The sequence below is a fragment of the Guyanagaster necrorhizus genome (assembly GCF_019112545.1).
Source record: "Guyanagaster necrorhizus MCA 3950 unplaced genomic scaffold BT62scaffold_10, whole genome shotgun sequence".
Lineage (NCBI taxonomy): Eukaryota > Fungi > Basidiomycota > Agaricomycetes > Agaricales > Physalacriaceae > Guyanagaster > Guyanagaster necrorhizus.
The window spans coordinates 996,315-1,013,232 of record NW_025064889.1 but is presented as its reverse complement, the minus strand read 5'-3'; the positions used below and the strand labels follow the sequence as shown (position 1 = coordinate 1,013,232).

General features: G+C 47.2%; 7 protein-coding genes across 7 annotated transcripts; 5 read left to right on the top strand and 2 right to left on the bottom strand.

The window, feature by feature from the left end:
• Window positions 1–430: 430 nt before the first annotated feature.
• BT62DRAFT_931172 (aflatoxin-detoxifizyme) lies at window positions 431–3,640 on the top strand. The gene is made up of 21 exons (XM_043186075.1): window positions 431–574; window positions 624–715; window positions 767–891; window positions 940–1,071; window positions 1,119–1,285; window positions 1,337–1,561; window positions 1,613–1,700; window positions 1,750–1,798; window positions 1,847–2,011; window positions 2,061–2,080; window positions 2,132–2,137; window positions 2,185–2,235; window positions 2,291–2,315; window positions 2,368–2,531; window positions 2,580–2,608; window positions 2,656–2,753; window positions 2,803–2,837; window positions 2,890–3,020; window positions 3,074–3,167; window positions 3,218–3,397; window positions 3,452–3,640. The coding sequence occupies exons 1-21, from the start codon at window positions 480–482 to the stop codon at window positions 3,566–3,568; spliced, it is 2,088 nt and encodes a 695-aa protein (XP_043040827.1). The 5' UTR covers window positions 431–479; the 3' UTR covers window positions 3,569–3,640.
• A 104-nt stretch (window positions 3,641–3,744) lies between these two features.
• BT62DRAFT_893119 (snf 1) lies at window positions 3,745–6,046 on the top strand (the record flags this gene model as incomplete). Its single annotated transcript, XM_043183133.1, has 8 exons — window positions 3,745–3,841; window positions 3,899–4,040; window positions 4,093–4,397; window positions 4,452–4,589; window positions 4,656–5,063; window positions 5,115–5,164; window positions 5,214–5,750; window positions 5,804–6,046. 8 exons carry the CDS (start codon window positions 3,745–3,747, stop codon window positions 6,044–6,046), a joined length of 1,920 nt encoding a protein of 639 aa, XP_043040826.1.
• A 319-nt stretch (window positions 6,047–6,365) lies between these two features.
• BT62DRAFT_980343 (uncharacterized protein) lies at window positions 6,366–8,055 on the top strand (the record flags this gene model as incomplete). The annotated part of the gene is made up of 7 exons (XM_043189502.1): window positions 6,366–6,554; window positions 6,616–6,678; window positions 6,728–7,030; window positions 7,083–7,323; window positions 7,371–7,449; window positions 7,505–7,824; window positions 7,877–8,055. 7 exons carry the CDS (start codon window positions 6,366–6,368, stop codon window positions 8,053–8,055), a joined length of 1,374 nt encoding a protein of 457 aa, XP_043040825.1.
• An 852-nt stretch (window positions 8,056–8,907) lies between these two features.
• BT62DRAFT_892407 (uncharacterized protein) lies at window positions 8,908–10,393 on the bottom strand (the record flags this gene model as incomplete). The annotated part of the gene is made up of 6 exons (XM_043183104.1): window positions 8,908–9,101; window positions 9,152–9,321; window positions 9,379–9,501; window positions 9,560–9,584; window positions 9,638–10,224; window positions 10,278–10,393. The coding sequence occupies 6 exons, from the start codon at window positions 10,391–10,393 to the stop codon at window positions 8,908–8,910; spliced, it is 1,215 nt and encodes a 404-aa protein (XP_043040824.1).
• Window positions 10,394–10,472: 79 nt separating this feature from the next.
• BT62DRAFT_967271 (uncharacterized protein) lies at window positions 10,473–13,145 on the top strand. Its single transcript, XM_043188856.1, has 15 exons — window positions 10,473–10,704; window positions 10,758–10,895; window positions 10,948–11,019; window positions 11,071–11,195; window positions 11,250–11,418; window positions 11,464–11,626; window positions 11,679–11,703; window positions 11,754–11,877; window positions 11,926–12,059; window positions 12,108–12,279; window positions 12,344–12,371; window positions 12,421–12,454; window positions 12,505–12,551; window positions 12,602–12,733; window positions 12,787–13,145. Exons 1-15 carry the CDS (start codon window positions 10,485–10,487, stop codon window positions 13,010–13,012), a joined length of 1,809 nt encoding a protein of 602 aa, XP_043040823.1. The 5' UTR covers window positions 10,473–10,484; the 3' UTR covers window positions 13,013–13,145.
• Window positions 13,146–13,435: 290 nt separating this feature from the next.
• Window positions 13,436–14,037, top strand: BT62DRAFT_892270 (uncharacterized protein; the record flags this gene model as incomplete). Its single annotated transcript, XM_043183100.1, has 2 exons — window positions 13,436–13,522; window positions 13,573–14,037. The coding sequence occupies 2 exons, from the start codon at window positions 13,436–13,438 to the stop codon at window positions 14,035–14,037; spliced, it is 552 nt and encodes a 183-aa protein (XP_043040822.1).
• A 741-nt stretch (window positions 14,038–14,778) lies between these two features.
• BT62DRAFT_931162 (amidohydrolase 2) lies at window positions 14,779–16,335 on the bottom strand. The gene is made up of 6 exons (XM_043186074.1): window positions 15,907–16,335; window positions 15,541–15,856; window positions 15,300–15,487; window positions 15,154–15,241; window positions 15,036–15,103; window positions 14,779–14,981 (listed from the first exon to the last, which is right to left on the bottom strand). The coding sequence occupies exons 1-6, from the start codon at window positions 16,324–16,326 to the stop codon at window positions 14,844–14,846; spliced, it is 1,218 nt and encodes a 405-aa protein (XP_043040821.1). The 5' UTR covers window positions 16,327–16,335; the 3' UTR covers window positions 14,779–14,843.
• Window positions 16,336–16,918: the final 583 nt, after the last annotated feature.

The following is a 16,918-nucleotide window of genomic DNA, read 5'->3' as shown; positions in this document are numbered from 1 at the left end:
AAGAGTAAGGGGCAATTTGCAACAATTTCGATACCTAAAGAAGATTCTTCATCATTTGAGAATTTTCGTGTTTCATCATTGATATCCTCCACGCTGGCATATGATTCATTATCAATATGTGTTAGAAGTGACATATCCCTGTCACTGGAGTCTAAACGATAAGGTGAGCTCAACAGTAGCAAGGTGTTACTAGACGCACCTTCAAGTATGATTGTTGAATACGGTAGAGCGGGAGTGAGAGCACTTCGGATGGTGGTCTACTTGGGATAATTCGGTCGTCGCTCACCGCGACACGGGGGTAAGCAACAGCACGTGATTGGGATATCCGATCTTATCTTTGATCTTATCGCCAGCCAGTCACATTTCTTCCTTGTCGAGGTCAATCAATGCTCCAGAATGGCATTCGGAGCTTATACACACGCGTTCATCACCTCTCGTCGTATACCAGACCTCTTCGCTTAAATACTCGCCGCAGAACAATGATCACCGCAACGATCCACGGCGAGCGATTCCTAGCAGATAGGTCTGCTCCTCTGTGCGGTATGGATGTAGGCAAGTCATTTGCTCAACTCAGGTAAGGGGGTCGGTGAGGATATGCACTTGTTGTAGCTCACCATGCAAAGCCTCAAGGAGAAGTTCTACACGCATTATTTAACCGAAGCTTCTTGGGCGGGTGCAAGAATTATCCAGGCTCAGTGGACCGCGCAGGCAACAGGTATGTAATTTACCGTCTTCCTATGTGTGCGATTTCATCTCGGCTTTCCAGATTTATATGATCTGTTGATCCTTACGTTCAGTACAAATGGAAAGCTCGCCGACTTGGATGTGCTCAAGAAATCGTCAGATCTTTCGGAGGACGACTGGGAGGCTTTGATCCAGTATACGGTCCAAGTCAGTCCAAGTTTTTGCTCGTGTTGTGCCCCTTACACTCCTTCTTAGGTCTTGAGCAATCTCGTCAACTACAAGACGTTCGGATTTACGAAGATCATTCCCCGCATCGATTCCGACAAGTTTGAGGCAGTAGTCAAAGTCTCCAGTAACGCAGACCAAGCGTCAGCTCTATTCGCTAAGGTAATTATCAATATATATCTATGTTGTTGTAAATGACTCTCCCTTAGCTGAAACACCACATATATGCACTTTCTCCAGAGTCGGCGCTATTCATTGGCAAAAGGAAGGATGGTCACGTATCAAATTACTATCTCGGCGAACCTGTCGGAGATGTTGAAGTCGGTGCTATTCAAAGTGCTGCTGAGAAGCTGGGTATTGATATCCTTAATACTCGGTATGTGTGCCATCTTATAACATCCCTCTTCTAATAATGATTTTCTCACAGGGTAAAGAAGAATGGCGCGGGCGATTACACGCTTTTGGTTGCGTCTGCAAAAGCCATCCCCCCTACTGTGCATGACTTTCAAATGGGTTCAACCCCGGCCAAATTGACCGTTGAGTATGGTGACTACGCGTCGTCACTAACGAAGGTCGTCGGCGCCCTTCAAGAGGCCAAAAAATATACCGCGAACAATCATCAATCGGCAATGATTGAGGGCTATATCAAATCGTGAGTGATAGACCAGGGAACAGACCAGGTGTTCGAACAACACTTGTATAGCTTCGAATCGGGATCAATCCCAGAACACAAAGCTGCGTCAACGGAGTGGGTGAAAGACGTTGGACCTGTTGTCGAGTCTTATATTGGGGTAATGTTTCCGCCCTTGAGGTGTTTAATGATTCTTAATTTGATTCTAGTTCGTCGAAACTTATGTTGATCCATATGGTGGACGCGCGGAGTGGGAGGGTAAGTGTATTAAAAAAGCTCTTTCAGAATTTGTGCTTACGGCTATAGGTTTCACTGCCATCGTCAACAAGCAGCTGAGTGCGAAATACGAAGCATTGGTCAACGGGGCTCCTGAATTGATCAAGAGTCTCCCTTGGGGAACGGACTTTGAGGTAGACGTCTTCAGGAAGCCGGACTTTACCGCTTTAGAGGTTGTATCATTTGCAACAGGAGGTAAGAATTTACCCATTGAGGCATTCCTTGTAAACTCACCCGCCCTTAGGCATTCCTGCCGGAATTAATGTATGTTGTTACCTCAGTTCATAATGCCTAGTCTGACTGATATTATGACAGATACCAGTGTGTTGGCCCTTTAAGATGATCAGACAGGACTTACGGGGATTTAGAACTATTACGAAGTCCGGGAAAGTACGGGGTTTAAGAATGTTTCGCTTGCGGTATATCCTCCCCTCATAATCGTTTATGGTGCGGTTATTGATGATCCTGTTACAGAACATTTTGGCGGCCAAGGCACCCAGTTCGTTTTTCACTTGACTACCATGTCGCGACTCGGCTGACGTGACGAATAGACGAGGAGCTGACGTTCATCCATCCGGACGACGTAGAACTATACAACACTTGGGATAGCCGTGCGTTTGAACTCCAGGTGGCTAACCACGAACTTTTAGGCCACGGGTCCGGCAAACTTTTCCAAGAAAGTGCTGATGGGAAACGTAACTTTGATCCCGAAAAGGTTTTCAGCTAGTAATGATGCTTGCGCGATCTAAGATTCCTTGTTTAGATCATAAACCCTTTGACTGGAAAACCGATGTGTGTCTATTTTGTGGACCTCCTACTTAATTAACTGGATCTTTTAGAACTTCATGGTATAAGCCGGGGCAGACGCCGGACTCTGTTTTGGGCGAAGTGTCCTCGTCGATGGAAGAATGTCGAGCGGAGACTGTAGCGCTTTACTGTAAGAGGACCTGTACTCATTCATGCGCCTCTCACCTTTGTCCTTCCAGTGGTTAGCAACCTTGATATCCTTAAGATCTTCAACGTGAGTGTCTCAGAAGCATCTCCTTGTTACGATTTTAACGCATTGCTTTCAGTACGTCGACAAGCAAGAAATTGAAGATATCCAGTACATCACGTTCTTGCTCATGGCCCGGGCTGGTCTGCGGGCCCTAGAGTTCTATGATCCATCGACAAAGAAGCACGGACAAGCACATATGCAAGCCAGGCAAGCGAATCGGCATTACCGTTAGAGAGCGCTCTGACAGCGCAAAATTTTAGAATGGGGATAACCCAATACCTGATTCGAGCTGGCATTGCAAGACTTGAACTAATCACGGACGTTAGCGGTGAACTCGAGAACGTCTATGTCCGGGTATGTCTTGCTTTTTAGCGTCAAGTACCTTGACTAATTGGTTCTATTAGGTCGACCGGGAACAAGTGTTGTCCAAAGGAAAGGAGGTCGTTGGTCAATTGCTGGTGGAATTACAAGTCCGGAAAAGTACCGCAGATGGTGCCGGTTCCCGAGACTTCTACAAGACGCTGACAGAACCTATCTCTGGATGGGAGGGCAAGATCCGAGACATCGTTTTGAAGAAGAAGCTTGTCAGTATTCTTCCATACGTTCTCCTTGCTCGTTCTGATGGCTGCCTCGCATAGCCTCGAAAGATCTTTGTCCAGCCAAATATGTTTGTCGTCGACGGCGAAGTGCAGCTAAAAGAATACCCTTTGACGGCTGCTGGTGTAATTGAAAGTTTCATCGAGAGACGACTGTGATGTCAGGGCCGATTCTGAATTGATTGGCCAACTCAGAATGATGTAAATTGTATGTTGTAGATAAGATAAGATGCATTGAAATTCCAGTTCCATGCAAATATTTGTACAATTCAGTTCCTTTCTCCCACCGTAGCTCGCTTCGCTCGGCGGAAGCAAAGCCTTCCTTTTGACCCATCATGTCCTCTTCCTCTTCGACGATATACCCAGCCTCAAAATTGGGCGAATACGTGGTTACAAAGGACATCGCGGAGGGGACGTTTGGCATCGTGAAAAGTTCGTTGAGCGCCCATCATGCTCGTGATGCCTGCCGTATTGATTTTTGTTCACAAGAGGCCACGCATACGATCACCGGACATGAAGTGGCGATGAAGTACATATCAAAGGCCGCTGTACAAAGGGAACGCACGAAACCGCGCGTCCGGCGAGAGTTCGAGTACATGAGGTTGCTTAGACATCCACATATCATCAAGCTGTGCGTCTGTTCCAGGTTTCTCTTCCTTGGACGCTCAATCCTTTCCACCCAGATACGAAGTAATCTCTACTCCCACGGACATCATTTTTGTTTTAGAATACGCCAAGGGCGAGCTTTTCAACTACATCGTAAAGCATGGCCGTATGCAGGAGCCTCGCGCACGCCTTTTCTTCCAGCAAATTATCTCTGGTATCGAATACTCACACAGACTGAAGATCGTCCACAGGGACCTCAAGCCAGAAAACGTGCTTTTAGACGACAATCTCAACGTAAAAATCGCCGACTTTGGTTTGTCGAGCGAGATCAGGGACGGCGACTTTCTCAGCACCAGCTGTGGGAGTCCGAACTATGCAGCACGTTCGTAATATCAGTCTTCCGCTACGCATTGGAAGCTCATGTTCATATGATCAGCCGAGGTCATTCGTGGAGGTGTGTACGCTGGTCCTGAGATTGATGTATGGAGTTGTGGTGTGATTCTCTATGTCATGTTGTGTGGGAGATTACCGTTTGAAGATGAAGATGTCGGTGTTCTCTTCAACAAAATCATTCGTGAGTCTGGATGGGTTCTAGTCTGTCTCTCTGCATGCTCTAAACTAATTACGATTACCCTACTAGAAGGCCAATATTACATACCATCATACCTCTCCGATAACGCGAAGCACCTCATCAATTCCATGCTCGCTGTCGATCCCGTGAAACGGATAACCGTACACGAGATTACCCAGCACCCGTTTTTCACCACGGACCTTCCTCGGTACTTGTCTCCACTACCACCCCCACCAGGCCCTGTACTTGGTACGTTGACCTCACTGGTCTCATCGCCGGCGAAACCAATGGATTTTGAAATTGTCGAAGGGCTGGGTAGAATTGATGAAGGCATTGTGGCCGATCTGGCTGCCCGAATGGAAGGCGTGACCAAGAAGGCTATTTGGGAGTGTCTACGAAGGGATGATGGCGTCCAGGGAAATGCTGTAAAGGTCGCATATATGTTACTGAAGGATAAGCAACAGCTTGGCAAAGATCGTAAGTTTCTTCAAGTCTCATGATACTTTCCGACTAATCTAGTTCTCTCAGTCGCACTTTTCGCAGAGCAAGACCGCGATGCACAGGAGGCTGTTTTGGACGTGAGCATGACATTGATGACTATCTGTCATAATTAACTTTCTATGACAGCCTCGAAACGTCCTGACACCGAATACATTATCTGCGAATGGAAACGACTTGGAAGACAATCCATTTGATGAAGCCTTCAGCGCCACTCCTGTATCTGACGACGAAGACGACTCTTATTCTGATGACTCTGATCTTGGATTCTCTCCGACCGACTCGGACGTAGAGGCGTCCGCCAACTTTTCAGTCCTAAACTCTTCATTGCCTCCTGGTGAACACCACCTTACCACATACGCCTCTGCCAAGCGCTCCGCAGGGAGAGAGAAAAGGCATCACAGGACAAAGTGGCACTTTGGTATACGGAGTCGAAGTCCCCCAATGGAAATTATGCTGGAAATTTACAAGGTCTTGAAAGAGCTGGGAATGGAGTGGAAGGAGAAGCAAGGTTTGGGTGGTTTAGGCGGGGTCATGACGAAGCCAGGAATGGGCGGTGTGGGTATCGAGAGGGTGAAGGACCTGGACGGTGGAGGTACAGTGGACCAAAAGGCGGCTGCTGGGATCTACTTCATCGAGACTAGGGCAAGAGCGCATAATGTCGTGGTAAGAATATGAAACGTATTTTCCCTTGATAATGGTACTGAACTTGAATTCAGGTCCTGATAAACCTACAGCTGTATATGGTTGACTCCATTAATTTCCTGGTCGATTTTCACCACAAAAAGACGTATAGGGCGTCAACCCAGCCCGGTGCGGGGAAGTTTGACATGGAGCGTGCTACAGCGCCGGACTCTGGAAGCAAATTGGTGAAGGAGGATGACATCGTTGTTTCTCCTTATCTTTTCATGGATGTTGCTTGCAGGATAATATTGGTGCTCGCGGGCGGTGGCTCCGACTAGATCTGTCTGTATTATTTATTGTATTGTTTCATGTGCTGTATCGTAATGTTTCTTTTGCTTTGTTACTGTAGCAGTTTTTGTTCAGATACCACTACACACTAGAGGGGCATCCCTCGCTACCGTACGCTCAGGTTCACTAGATATTCTTGTTCCGTTACATGCCAGTGTCTGCTATGACGGCTAACAGCGTCACCAGGATGATATCAGAAGGCATTTGATCAATCAAGATGGAGTAACTTTTCAAGATCCTAGATTGTATCATCTCTTAGCATCAAAGAAAGCGGTATCGGTATTTGCCGCACACGTCCTGCTCTGACTCATGTCCACCGTCGAACAACCGCACTTGGTTTCTCTTGTTCTACAATCCAAAAAGGCTTTACAGCACGGTGAACAGCTCTGCCATGGTGCAAATGATATCTCAAATGCTACAACGCAGTGTGCTGTGGACATCTTTGCTCTGGATGCCAAGATTAAATGGATCACTGACGCCGTGGTAGAGCAACTCAAGGTGTTACTGTCTACTTATATTGCAGTGGAATAATGGCTTAATGGCTGTGGAATCTATCTAGCTGGCAGCGGGTGTAGCAAAGAGTATAGAGGAAAGACGGCTAAGGCTGAGCAAAGAAGTGCAGGTGTGGTCAGCCGTTTCTGCCCCTTACTCAGACATTGACCTTGACCTAGGAATGGGATCAATCACGCATCAAGCGCTCTAATGCTCTTGACAATGTCCTGGAATCCTTGGGATCTCAGCGTGTACCGCCAGAACTTTACCAAACGTCTAGAGGGTCGTCAATATTCGGGAGCCAGCATTCAGATGAGGAGGAGAAGCCTCCATCATCACAGCGCAGTCCATCAGCTACTGTCAGAATTCATGATAAGCTGCTGGCCGATAGGACGACGTGGAAGACTTTGCGCGATTTTGTGGACGACCGAGCCATTGATGAAATCATGGATACATTGGAGAATGAACGACTCGTGTTAGACGTACGTGCTGTGCCGCACGGGTTCCGCGCTATGCCCATCTCATTTCAGCCAGGATATCCTAGGCAGGACAGATGAATTTCCTGAGGTTCTAAGAAGTACAATAACGAGTATACGAAACTCGCTACCTGATGAGGTTCCCCCGGCTGCAATCGAGAGTCATCTAAATTCGCAGGATGAAACGATCCATGCTATGGCGAAGCTTTTGGAGAGTCTTACGGGTCATTATGATCAAATGGCGAGTGCCTTGAGGGATAGTGAGGCTGGGGAGGCGTTTAGTGATGGGGACCTGCAGGGTGGGTTGCGTTCCATGGCATAACGTTTCTATTAACGTGATCTATAGAGATGAACCGCGACACGGAGGAACTGCCTGCTATCATGGCTGATCTAGAGGATTACATAGCTTCTGTCAAGACTGTCTAGTAAGCTCGCATCCCCTCACCCATATATATCATATATCTTCACCAACGTCTCCAGTGGCACTTTCGTCAACTTTAAGTCTTCTTCGCAGGTCCAACTTGATGGTCTTCATGATATTTTAGATGATCTTGATGAGTTGGGGGATATCATGACAGAAATGCTGGAAACGCAGGACTCCGTCGAAGCCGAATGCGAAGAGAAATTATCGGAGCTCCATCAGCAGCTTCTCACGATTGAAAATCTGCATGACCGATTTATATTGTATCGTACGGCGTTCGGAAAGCTCATCCTTGAAATCGAGCGACGGAGAGTGTATTCGGAAGCAGCCGAGAACATCGTGCGCGGAATGAATGCCCAGCTGGAAGCTATGACTGACGGTGAGATACCATGGATTACTCCTATCTGACATCTCCTGAAAGATTCTCATAGAAGAGAAGCTGGTTCGGGAACATTTCAACGTGGAACACGGCGCGCACTTACCTGAGGACATATGTTTGTTTATCGGTAATCCACCTACGCAGTGGGAAGTTGTCCCGAGAGATGGGGAGATCACAGAAGTGGTGCCAGAGATTGACCGAGACTTCTTGAGGTCCTTGAGCATTAACTAACGCTGTGTGCTATTCGAGTCTTATTGAAACATTTTCAAAGATTTCAAGCATGGCATTCGTGATCTACATGGATGCTAATTCTGACCCAGCCTGGATGGCCTCAGCAATTATAGCCCATCCGGCGCCGAATTGAATTGGCCTCGTGGGACCCTAATTAGAAACTCCCAGCACCGGAAAGATGCTTAGTCGAAATTTACTGGCGGCTTGGGAGGGAGACGTGCCCGCATACGGTGCAAATCGTCGATATGATACTGGAGTCTATACAGCAGAGCAATGTCCCGATATTAACAGCGAAAAGAGCGCAGTTGAAGGTGTACTAGGCAAGCCCGGCTTGTAAGCGCACAACGCCGTCTTCATCATGAAAGAAGGGCGGGTGTCGTGTCAGAGATGCGAAGTCATCTCGTCAAAGTCCTGTAACCGATTTTGTTCCCGTCGAACGGTTTCTGGCTTTCTAGCATTGATGTTTTGTCACGAGAACACTGACTTCCGGTCCGCTGGGTTTGGGGGAATCACTATGCTCGACCACGAGAGCAGAACATGAGGTGATGAGTGAATGAGCTAGCAAAGCCGTCAAGTACAAACTACATTCTAGAATGATGGCTCTTACTTTGGAACGGTGAACCAACAAACATGAAAGACCGCATCAAAATATCGAGATTGTCATATGGTTCGTTCTGTTCTTCTTGCAGCAAGGTCTTAAATTCCTACCACCGATAAATGGCTTCCGTTTCGCTAGCCTTGAAGTTCATAAAGGTAGTCAGCACTGTATTTATTTAGACAGGTCTATAGTAGTGTTTGAACATTTGAGTGACAATACAATCGAATGACCTACACGCCAATCCGAAGCACCTCTTATGTTGGGCTCATGGATCGACTAGCACTTTTACTGCTCATCTCATCATAATCACTACCTTCTGCGCACAGTTCTGCGTGTCCCATTTTGACCAGTTTCGCATCAAAGTCTCGTCTTCGATATCCCGAGACGATTCGCTCCAAAAGTTCTGAGGTCGACACACCTGGAGTCCTTCGGGTAGGAATGAACTTGCCTGTAGCTATGCTGTCAATCAAAAGCATATAAATGAGGCGTGCGACGCACCCTGGCTTTTGACAAAAGAGTATACGTCTTCGTGTCCTTCAGCGACGTATGGATCTTCATCATGGGCGACGTAATCGATTTGATACTTGTCCAAAAATTCTTGATCGATGATCCAGGGTGCCTCGGGCACGACTTCATCAACCCATCGACAGTGTCTTGCTGCTTCTAGGCTATAGCCGACGCACGTTTGAGGGAGATTGACTATGATTCAAAGGTGTCGCTCTCACCGTTCAGCGTGTACCATAATACTGCGCGCTTTGTTGGCCTTGACAAGTTCATCAGAGCAAACGCCCACGAGCAGATAGACGAATGGGAAAGCTAGTTTGGCCTGGCGAAGTTGGAGCGCATGGCTGATGACACCCTTCCTTGGTATCAACAGTGCTGTAAGACGGGACAATTTAGACGCACCCAAAGTGGAAGAGATCGTAAACACCTGTATTCACGCTGTCAGAGTGGGACGCCGATAGAGAGAGAGAGCTAACACACCATCGGCATAGATACGGACAGGTCTATCGATGGGAGGTTTACTGATTTTGTACTTTCGCCACGTCTCACCATCGATTGCTGTTTGAACGAACGCCTGGATGTCTTCCTTAGTCAAGGCCGCTGGATTGAAGGCTTCTTGGGATGCCGTCGGTACTGTGGGTTCTTCCGGGACCTGCGGTGGTATGGAGGGGCTGGTTATAAAGACTGGTGAGGTGACCTCATTCTTGTGCATCCGTGACGCTAATGCTGAATCTATGGTTCCGGAATGAAGGGTAGGTGGTAGAAAAGCAGGCGTAATTGGGGTGTTCAGGGTGGATGTCGACGAAGCGTGGTGGTGATGGGATATCTTGGACGAAACGATATCTGGGCCTGCTGTTGTACTGGATTCGATGTCACCGTCGTAGGTGGGGGAATCGACGCCGTCAGAGTCGGATAGGAAGCTGGAGGCCAAATGATGCTTGGCGCGAGTAACTGTCCCCTTGGAGGTACTGTTCAACTTTGCAGAAATATTTGGAAATCGAGAGGGCGCCGGTACAGATACAGCTGAAGAGCCGTCGTCCGTCAACGGATCGTTGTCTTCTTCAGACCTGAATTTCTGGATTTCAGCCTTAATCAGACACTTGAAGAATAACATACGTACGCATCGTATGCTGGTGAATCGAAAGCCTTTGGATATTTAGCTATCGATTTTTTACCATGGAGGGCCCTTTTGTGGGCGCCTTGGATGGATGCAGAGTCTGGAACTGGCGGCTCCATGGGCGTTGCTCGTAAAAGATCAAGATCGGCAGGAAGTCTCGAAGAGTTCCGCATGATCACGTGTACATGACGACTTTCGATCGGAACCGCCATGCCGGACGCGAAGATAACAAACCCTCCCTGGCCAAGGGCGAACATATTCTGGCTTTTTGGCATCCTTGGCGTCGTTCTCGTTGCTTGGAATTACCCATATACATCCCGCTTGGTCGTCTGCTCGTCTACCTGCAATATCTATACCGTCGACGAGGCTCATCCGAGGGTGGAATGCCTATCTGTCGTTGGTTCGCGAATAGCAGGCACTGGAAACCTTGGTTGGTGTTTGAAATGTTATGCGGTGTCATAATAATGAACAACTTTTTTTTAGCTGACTTTGCGAATAAATATCCATTGATACCACTTACTCTTAGGCCTTATATCCCTGCATGGATCTCCAAGTTTCTCGAATGGTCCCCCAAAGTAATTACTATACCACCAACGTCTGTTGTCGTTCCAGGACTTGCAGGTACTATTTCCTTAGTATGATAAAAGACACAGAACACGACTCACATGGACAGATTCGCATGCCCATATCATCCAGAATGGCTTCAAGATGCAGTTAGAGTTAGAGAAAGCCAGGTCTGTGCCCGGTGAGCACGCATTGTCATGATATTGACGAGATTTATTTATCAAAATAAAAGATGTCATAGATCTTATCAAGACGTACATTCTGTCCCATCCTGACGTAGAACGTGATCCAACACGTTGGATCCAAGGAATGGGATGGGATCAAACGAAATGGCCTGGCGGTGAATTTCCCACTGCAGTAAGCACCATTTTGCTGATTACCAGATGTTATTCTGAACCTTCATACTTCAAGGAAGATTTGTCCACGGACCCACTCCTCTCAGGCAGACCTATTGCCTTGTATAGAGTGGATGTTCATGCTACATGGGTTTCTACTCGCGTCCTCGAACTCATCGGTGACAATATGCCATCAGAAATAGAAGGCGGAATCATCGTTCGTGACTCCGAAGGACGGTCCACTGGTGCGCACTTGCAACGAGATACCGCCCCATTCTGACGCCTGTTAGGCGTATTTTTGGACAACGCAATGTCGATTATCCCGCATCCAAAATACACTGAAGCAGAATTGTCCAATTTCTTTGAAATCACTATGAAGATGGCACTCCAGTATGGATTAACGTCTGTTCACGACGCCGCCGCTGAGCTCGAGGTCATCGAATTTCTGATGAAGTAAGTCCCAACCTCGAGACACTGAAGGTGGCGTTTCTGACATAAATTTGAGGCAAGCCGAAACAGGGACTCTCCCCGTAAGTGAAGATATCATTTTATAAGCCGAAAGCATTGTACGATTCATTAGATTCGACTTTATCTTATGGGAAGCGTGTCTTCTGACGAATACTGGGGTCCTCAACTTCGTAGACTGATAAACTATGGGAGAGACGGTAGACTTAATCTGAGGAGCGTGAAGCTCTTTACTGATGGTGCGAACTCATTCAGATTGTAGCAAGGCATTCATCCGCACCTGACAGGCGCTTTGGGATCTTGGGGTGCTGCCCTTCTGGCGCCCTATTCTGATAAACCAGAAACCAGCGGTATCATGCGAATACCACAAGAAGCGTTATCGAGGCTTGTTCATCAGTTCCATCAAGATGACTGGCAAGTGGTTCGTACTTTTACGTTGTCTTTTCTCTTTGCTTAACGCTCTTTGAAGAATATACACTGTATCGGTGACAAGGCCAACAGCATTGTGTTAGGCATCTTAGAAGATGTTATTTTAGGACAAAATGGATCCCGAGAAACGGATATAACGAAATGGAGGCCTCGAATCGAACACTCTCAAATTATGACACTTGCAGACATTGAAAGGGTTGGCAGACTTGGTGGTGCGTGTTTGATCACCGTCACATACACATATAATCACTCACGTTCGAACGATGTATCACCTAGTCATCCCTAGTGTCCAGCCCACTCATGCGTGAGCTTCATTCTTACCCGAGTGTATCTCTCTCAAACTGCAACCATAGGACAAGTGATATGTGGTACGCAGAGACACGCTTGGTATTTATCCTCATAATTTGCTTTCACTACTTCTCAAGATCACGTTGTAGGGTCCTGACAGAATGAAGGGTGCATATGCGTATCAGTCTCTGCTCAAGTCAGTTTCAATAACTTTACTTCACCTATCTTGACCTTCTTCTATCACAGAGCCTCTGTCGGAAAAGTCCTTCCTCTTGGTTCCGATTTCCCCGTCGAAGGCGTAAATCCACTTCTAGGCTTCTACGCTGCTGTATCTCGACTCTCTATAGACGGGACATCACCTCACGGTCCCGATGGATGGTGAGCTTTCCGTATGCTCTCAGCCCACGATACTAAATCCCAAGTTGTAAAAGGTACCCCGAGCAGAAGTTGACGCGCACTCAAGCTTTAAAAGGCATGACGCTGGACGCCGCGTATGCTTCTTTTGCTGAAACGGACTTGGGCTCCCTGGTGCCGGGGAAGAAGGCTGATTTCGTGGTTTTGGACCGGGACATTATGACAATCCCGGTTGGAGAGATTTTGGACGCCAAAGTGACCTCTACAGTGATAGATGGTCAGGTTGCTTATGGTGCTTTATGAAGCCTGTGGGGTACATAGATTGTTGGCTGGCATTTTCATGATTGAAGCATCTGCCGCCGTCCTTTTTATACTGATTTCGGGTACGATTTAGAAGATGTGGGTAGACTACGGCATCAATATACCAGTTCACCAGCTTGGAATAAAATGTAAACCGGAATTCGATATACCAGTGAAGAGAAAGATAAAGAAAATAGGCATATCGAGGTCCCTGATCGGTCCCTCAGGACAAAGAACTTTTCTGTGAGATGTATCTCTGATTTTTAGAGTAAATGGGTCAGCTTCTTAAGTATCATGGGATACTCTTCTAAGCGAGGCAGTTACTAAGTGATAAAATTCATGCAACAGCGGCTGTCGAGGGGAAGGCGGACTCGGAATTTGAAATACTGAACCTATCCGCAACCTTCACTGCCTACTGCGGTTGCAATGGACAGCGACTGGGACGAAGAAGTGACTTCGGATTTACATGCTGGTGAAGCTGAATGGACCAAAATGTCATCGGAATTCACTAATGTACGAAGCCTTTCTACTGAATTCATTGCAACTGTCTGATTTGAATGTAGACCGGGTATCGTGAGGGCATAACTGCAGGCAAAGAGGCTGCTTTACAGGAGGGCTTCGACGCTGGATTTGCCCAGGTAGGCGTGCCCATAGGACACGAATTGGGACTCCTCCGGGGCATCGCGTCCGTTCTTGCAGCATTTCTCTCTTCTGCAACAGACCAGGGCCAGGAAGAGGCTCGGAGTATTTCCTCAGCATTGTCGAGCATTCGATTCTCCGATATCGCGCCTCGAGACTTGGAGGCGGAGGAGCACGCTCGTGAACATCTCGAGGACGGCGCGCCCGAACTGGAGGAGATTGACGAGAAGAAGAAGATGGAGGATCTCGAGGATATGTTGAATAGGCTGTCGGCTGGAAAGTCTCTCAGGGCTGACGAGGCACGGCCTACCCTGGAGGATCTTCAGCATCTAAGGGAGCGTTTGAAGAATCTGATGGAAAGACTGGGCCTGGATGTGGAAAGAAGTTGAACAGGGCTTTTCATGCTACTGGATGACACAATGGATTGGGATAGCGCTGTAAGTCTATTCCAACGTAATTGATGAGATATTCAACTAACAATCTAACAGGTATATACGCAAGCCGAAGCGTTATATCATGCCCGCCGGGAATGAGCTACGCTGTTGGATTTCCTTGCAAAAGTATGCCCTTTATTCCGATTTGTCTGCTCGCTTCTCAAAGTCAGTTTTTTTTACAGCGCAGAATCTGTGATGGCTGCTTTTGTGAGACAACCCCCAACTTTCAAGTCCTTTTCTCCTTGGCTCTGTCTAAGCATCGTCACGGATGACGAAGGATGTGGTGACGCGGATGTAAACTAATAGATGATGGCTTAGGTGCACTTTGATCTAGGCTGTATTTTGAGATTGCGAGATGGACGGTGACCGCGTGAGCTGTGAGATTCCTGGTAAATGGTGGACGTCTTAGCATCTTCGGGTTGAGTCTTGCCGCCCCCGGGCAGCGCACGCAGTGCGTAGGCCTTTATCAAGGTGTGGACAAATCAGAGGAATTGTGTCTCGCTCCCTATAGCCTCAATAAGCGCCGTCCGAATGCTGGATGCGTTGGGTTTTCTCTGGGTCCATTTATATGTTTGTCTGCCATGATACTGTAAATCGAATGAGATAATATGCATAAGTGTTGGCTCAACACCACACCTACCTCGAGAGGTTTGTAAGTATATTCCTTCTCTCGCATGAGAATGTCAGAAAGGGCAGTCAGTTGGTCACTTAATCAATTGTCCAGGTGCTAATATAATGCGACAGATTGACTCCAGCCGTTATCATTTCTCTTCATGTACTAGGTTTGGCTCGAGTCCTAAATTGTATACTCGGTTCGAGTTATGAAATAGAACGTCCTGCACAATCTTGACCGCCTGGTTTTCGGTCAAGTCTCCACAAGTGACTAATTCTGAGAGGACCTACAGCCATGTGAGCAGTGGAAATTTAATGGCTATGGGCTGATGACTGTTTACCTCGCACAGTGCGGTTCTAGCTTGAAGCGTACCGAGATAATAAGTTTCTGGAAACCAATGTCCATCGGCTGGAAAAATAACTCAGGAAACGCGACTGCGAGAATGTAGGATGACATACTAGACCATAAAATCTTGTTCGTCGGCGTTATTTCGAGCATCTGCCGGATCACAGCTCTCTGCCCGTGCGCTGAAACCATGGGAAATATCTGGATAAAATTCCGTACGTACAACCAGAAAGATGGTCTAGAATGAGAGATGGCGCACCTCCCCAAAATCCAGAAATACGTTCGCATATACCAAAGTCAGGTATCCCGCATCACGCGTGTAAGGATACGAGGAATGAAGTAGAACGAATTGGGTTTTGGGGCAAGCTTTGATGATAGGCTGCAGGTAGGAGGGTGACGAAAACGCCAACGAGATGTCATTGTCCCCAAGCCCTGTGTGGAATTGTACTGTTAAGAGAGTAAGCATGAGAAGACATGGAGCTGAACAAAATTGGTGGTACCTGGAATGTTGTGTTCTCCAGCAATCTCAAGGGCAACGCGGATGATATGGTCATTAAAAGGCTTATGAGCAAGCCTGATCTTCCCGTCTGTTGCGCACTTTTGTCGGGCCGAGGTGAAAGAATCGCGAAGGTCATTCTGTAAATTCCAAGTGGCGATATTTAAGCCGGTACGATAGCACGCAATCGACTTGAATGCAACAACTTGTTCACTAGCAGCGCTGACAGAAAGCGACTTGTGAAGTTGTTGCGTAAAATTTGCCAGAGTCAACAAGTCAGGAGCAGACTCGGACTCTTTTACCATGCGGACAAGAATAGCCTGTGTCGGGATGATTATTAATGCAGATGCTCTAAGGGTGTTGAGGGTACTTCAGCTTCGGTTTCTATCCTGACGATACGCTTGACGGAGCAGTTGAATTGACGATGCCACGTCCAATCCTCAGCCATTTCAGCGACGCCTCCGAGGCCGTCGTCGAGCAAAAGACATTGGATGCGGGTCGGCCTCATGAGCAGGTTGCATAGATCGCCGTAGTCCATCTGATTTCTCGTTTTCTTTATGTCATCCCATGAGGGTTCGTCCAAACCCAATATCTGCCCCAATTGAGCAGTTGCACGAAAACAAGATAGCGAGTGGACAGAGTCCTTTATAGCATCACCTTCTGCTTCAGTAAAGAGGGCCTCGAGTGGGAAAGAGGCTTTATTCTCTGCAGTAAGAAGGGGGTGAGCATGATTGTCAATGACAGGGTAGGATTTTGTGGTTTCAATGAGAGTCTTGAGGATGGACTTCATGATGGTAATCACCAAGGTGTAATTTCAAAGTTAAGCCTGAAAGATAAGAGCATGTGGATGCAACTTGTAGTAGGACACAAAGCATTGAATGAAGTGAGTGAATGTTTCAATTTTATTTAAATCATAGCTGCGGTGAAAGCTGAATCTATAACTAGTTGAAAAAACATTGGCATGAATATCCCCATAAGAGGTTTTTTGCAGTCGTTCAGGCTAAACTGTATGGTGATCTCGGAATTAATCCAGGACTTGATGTCCATATATATATCCTTTTGATGTTACTACAGGCTTCCAGCCCCTCGGGATCTTCCATGGCCATGGTGTGACAGTGCTGGCATGTTACCATGCTCAGGCCTGCTGTCGGTGGGATGTGATGGTTCTATAAATGCTGGGGTCTTAGATAGCCAGCAACCCAGAGCCTGTGTGCTGCAGTTGAAACACTCATCTCTGAGATGTCTTGAGGCTGCCAGCTCTAAGAGTACATGCAGGAATTCATCGGTCTGCTGGTATTTCCCATATCATGAATGGCTGCCTTTCTAATTGGTGATCCTGTGGTGAAAAACAAACAGGCTTCACCTTGAGTTTGCACTACTAG

Coding starts and splice junctions, on each gene's coding strand:
- BT62DRAFT_931172 (XM_043186075.1), top strand. CDS start 480: ATGATCACCGCAACGATCCACGGCGAGCGATTCCTAGCAGATAGGTCT. Junction 716..766: donor GTGGACCGCGCAGGCAACAG/GTATGTAATTTA, acceptor TCGGCTTTCCAG/ATTTATATGATCTGTTGATC. Junction 1,562..1,612: donor ATTGAGGGCTATATCAAATC/GTGAGTGATAGA, acceptor ACACTTGTATAG/CTTCGAATCGGGATCAATCC.
- BT62DRAFT_931162 (XM_043186074.1), bottom strand. CDS start 16,326: ATGAAGTCCATCCTCAAGACTCTCATTGAAACCACAAAATCCTACCCT. Junction 15,488..15,540: donor TGGAGAACACAACATTCCAG/GTACCACCAATT, acceptor CTCTCTTAACAG/TACAATTCCACACAGGGCTT. Junction 15,104..15,153: donor GAACAAGATTTTATGGTCTA/GTATGTCATCCT, acceptor TTATTTTTCCAG/CCGATGGACATTGGTTTCCA.
- BT62DRAFT_967271 (XM_043188856.1), top strand. CDS start 10,485: ATGCCGGACGCGAAGATAACAAACCCTCCCTGGCCAAGGGCGAACATA. Junction 11,419..11,463: donor CTCCGAAGGACGGTCCACTG/GTGCGCACTTGC, acceptor GACGCCTGTTAG/GCGTATTTTTGGACAACGCA. Junction 12,734..12,786: donor CCTCACGGTCCCGATGGATG/GTGAGCTTTCCG, acceptor AAGTTGTAAAAG/GTACCCCGAGCAGAAGTTGA.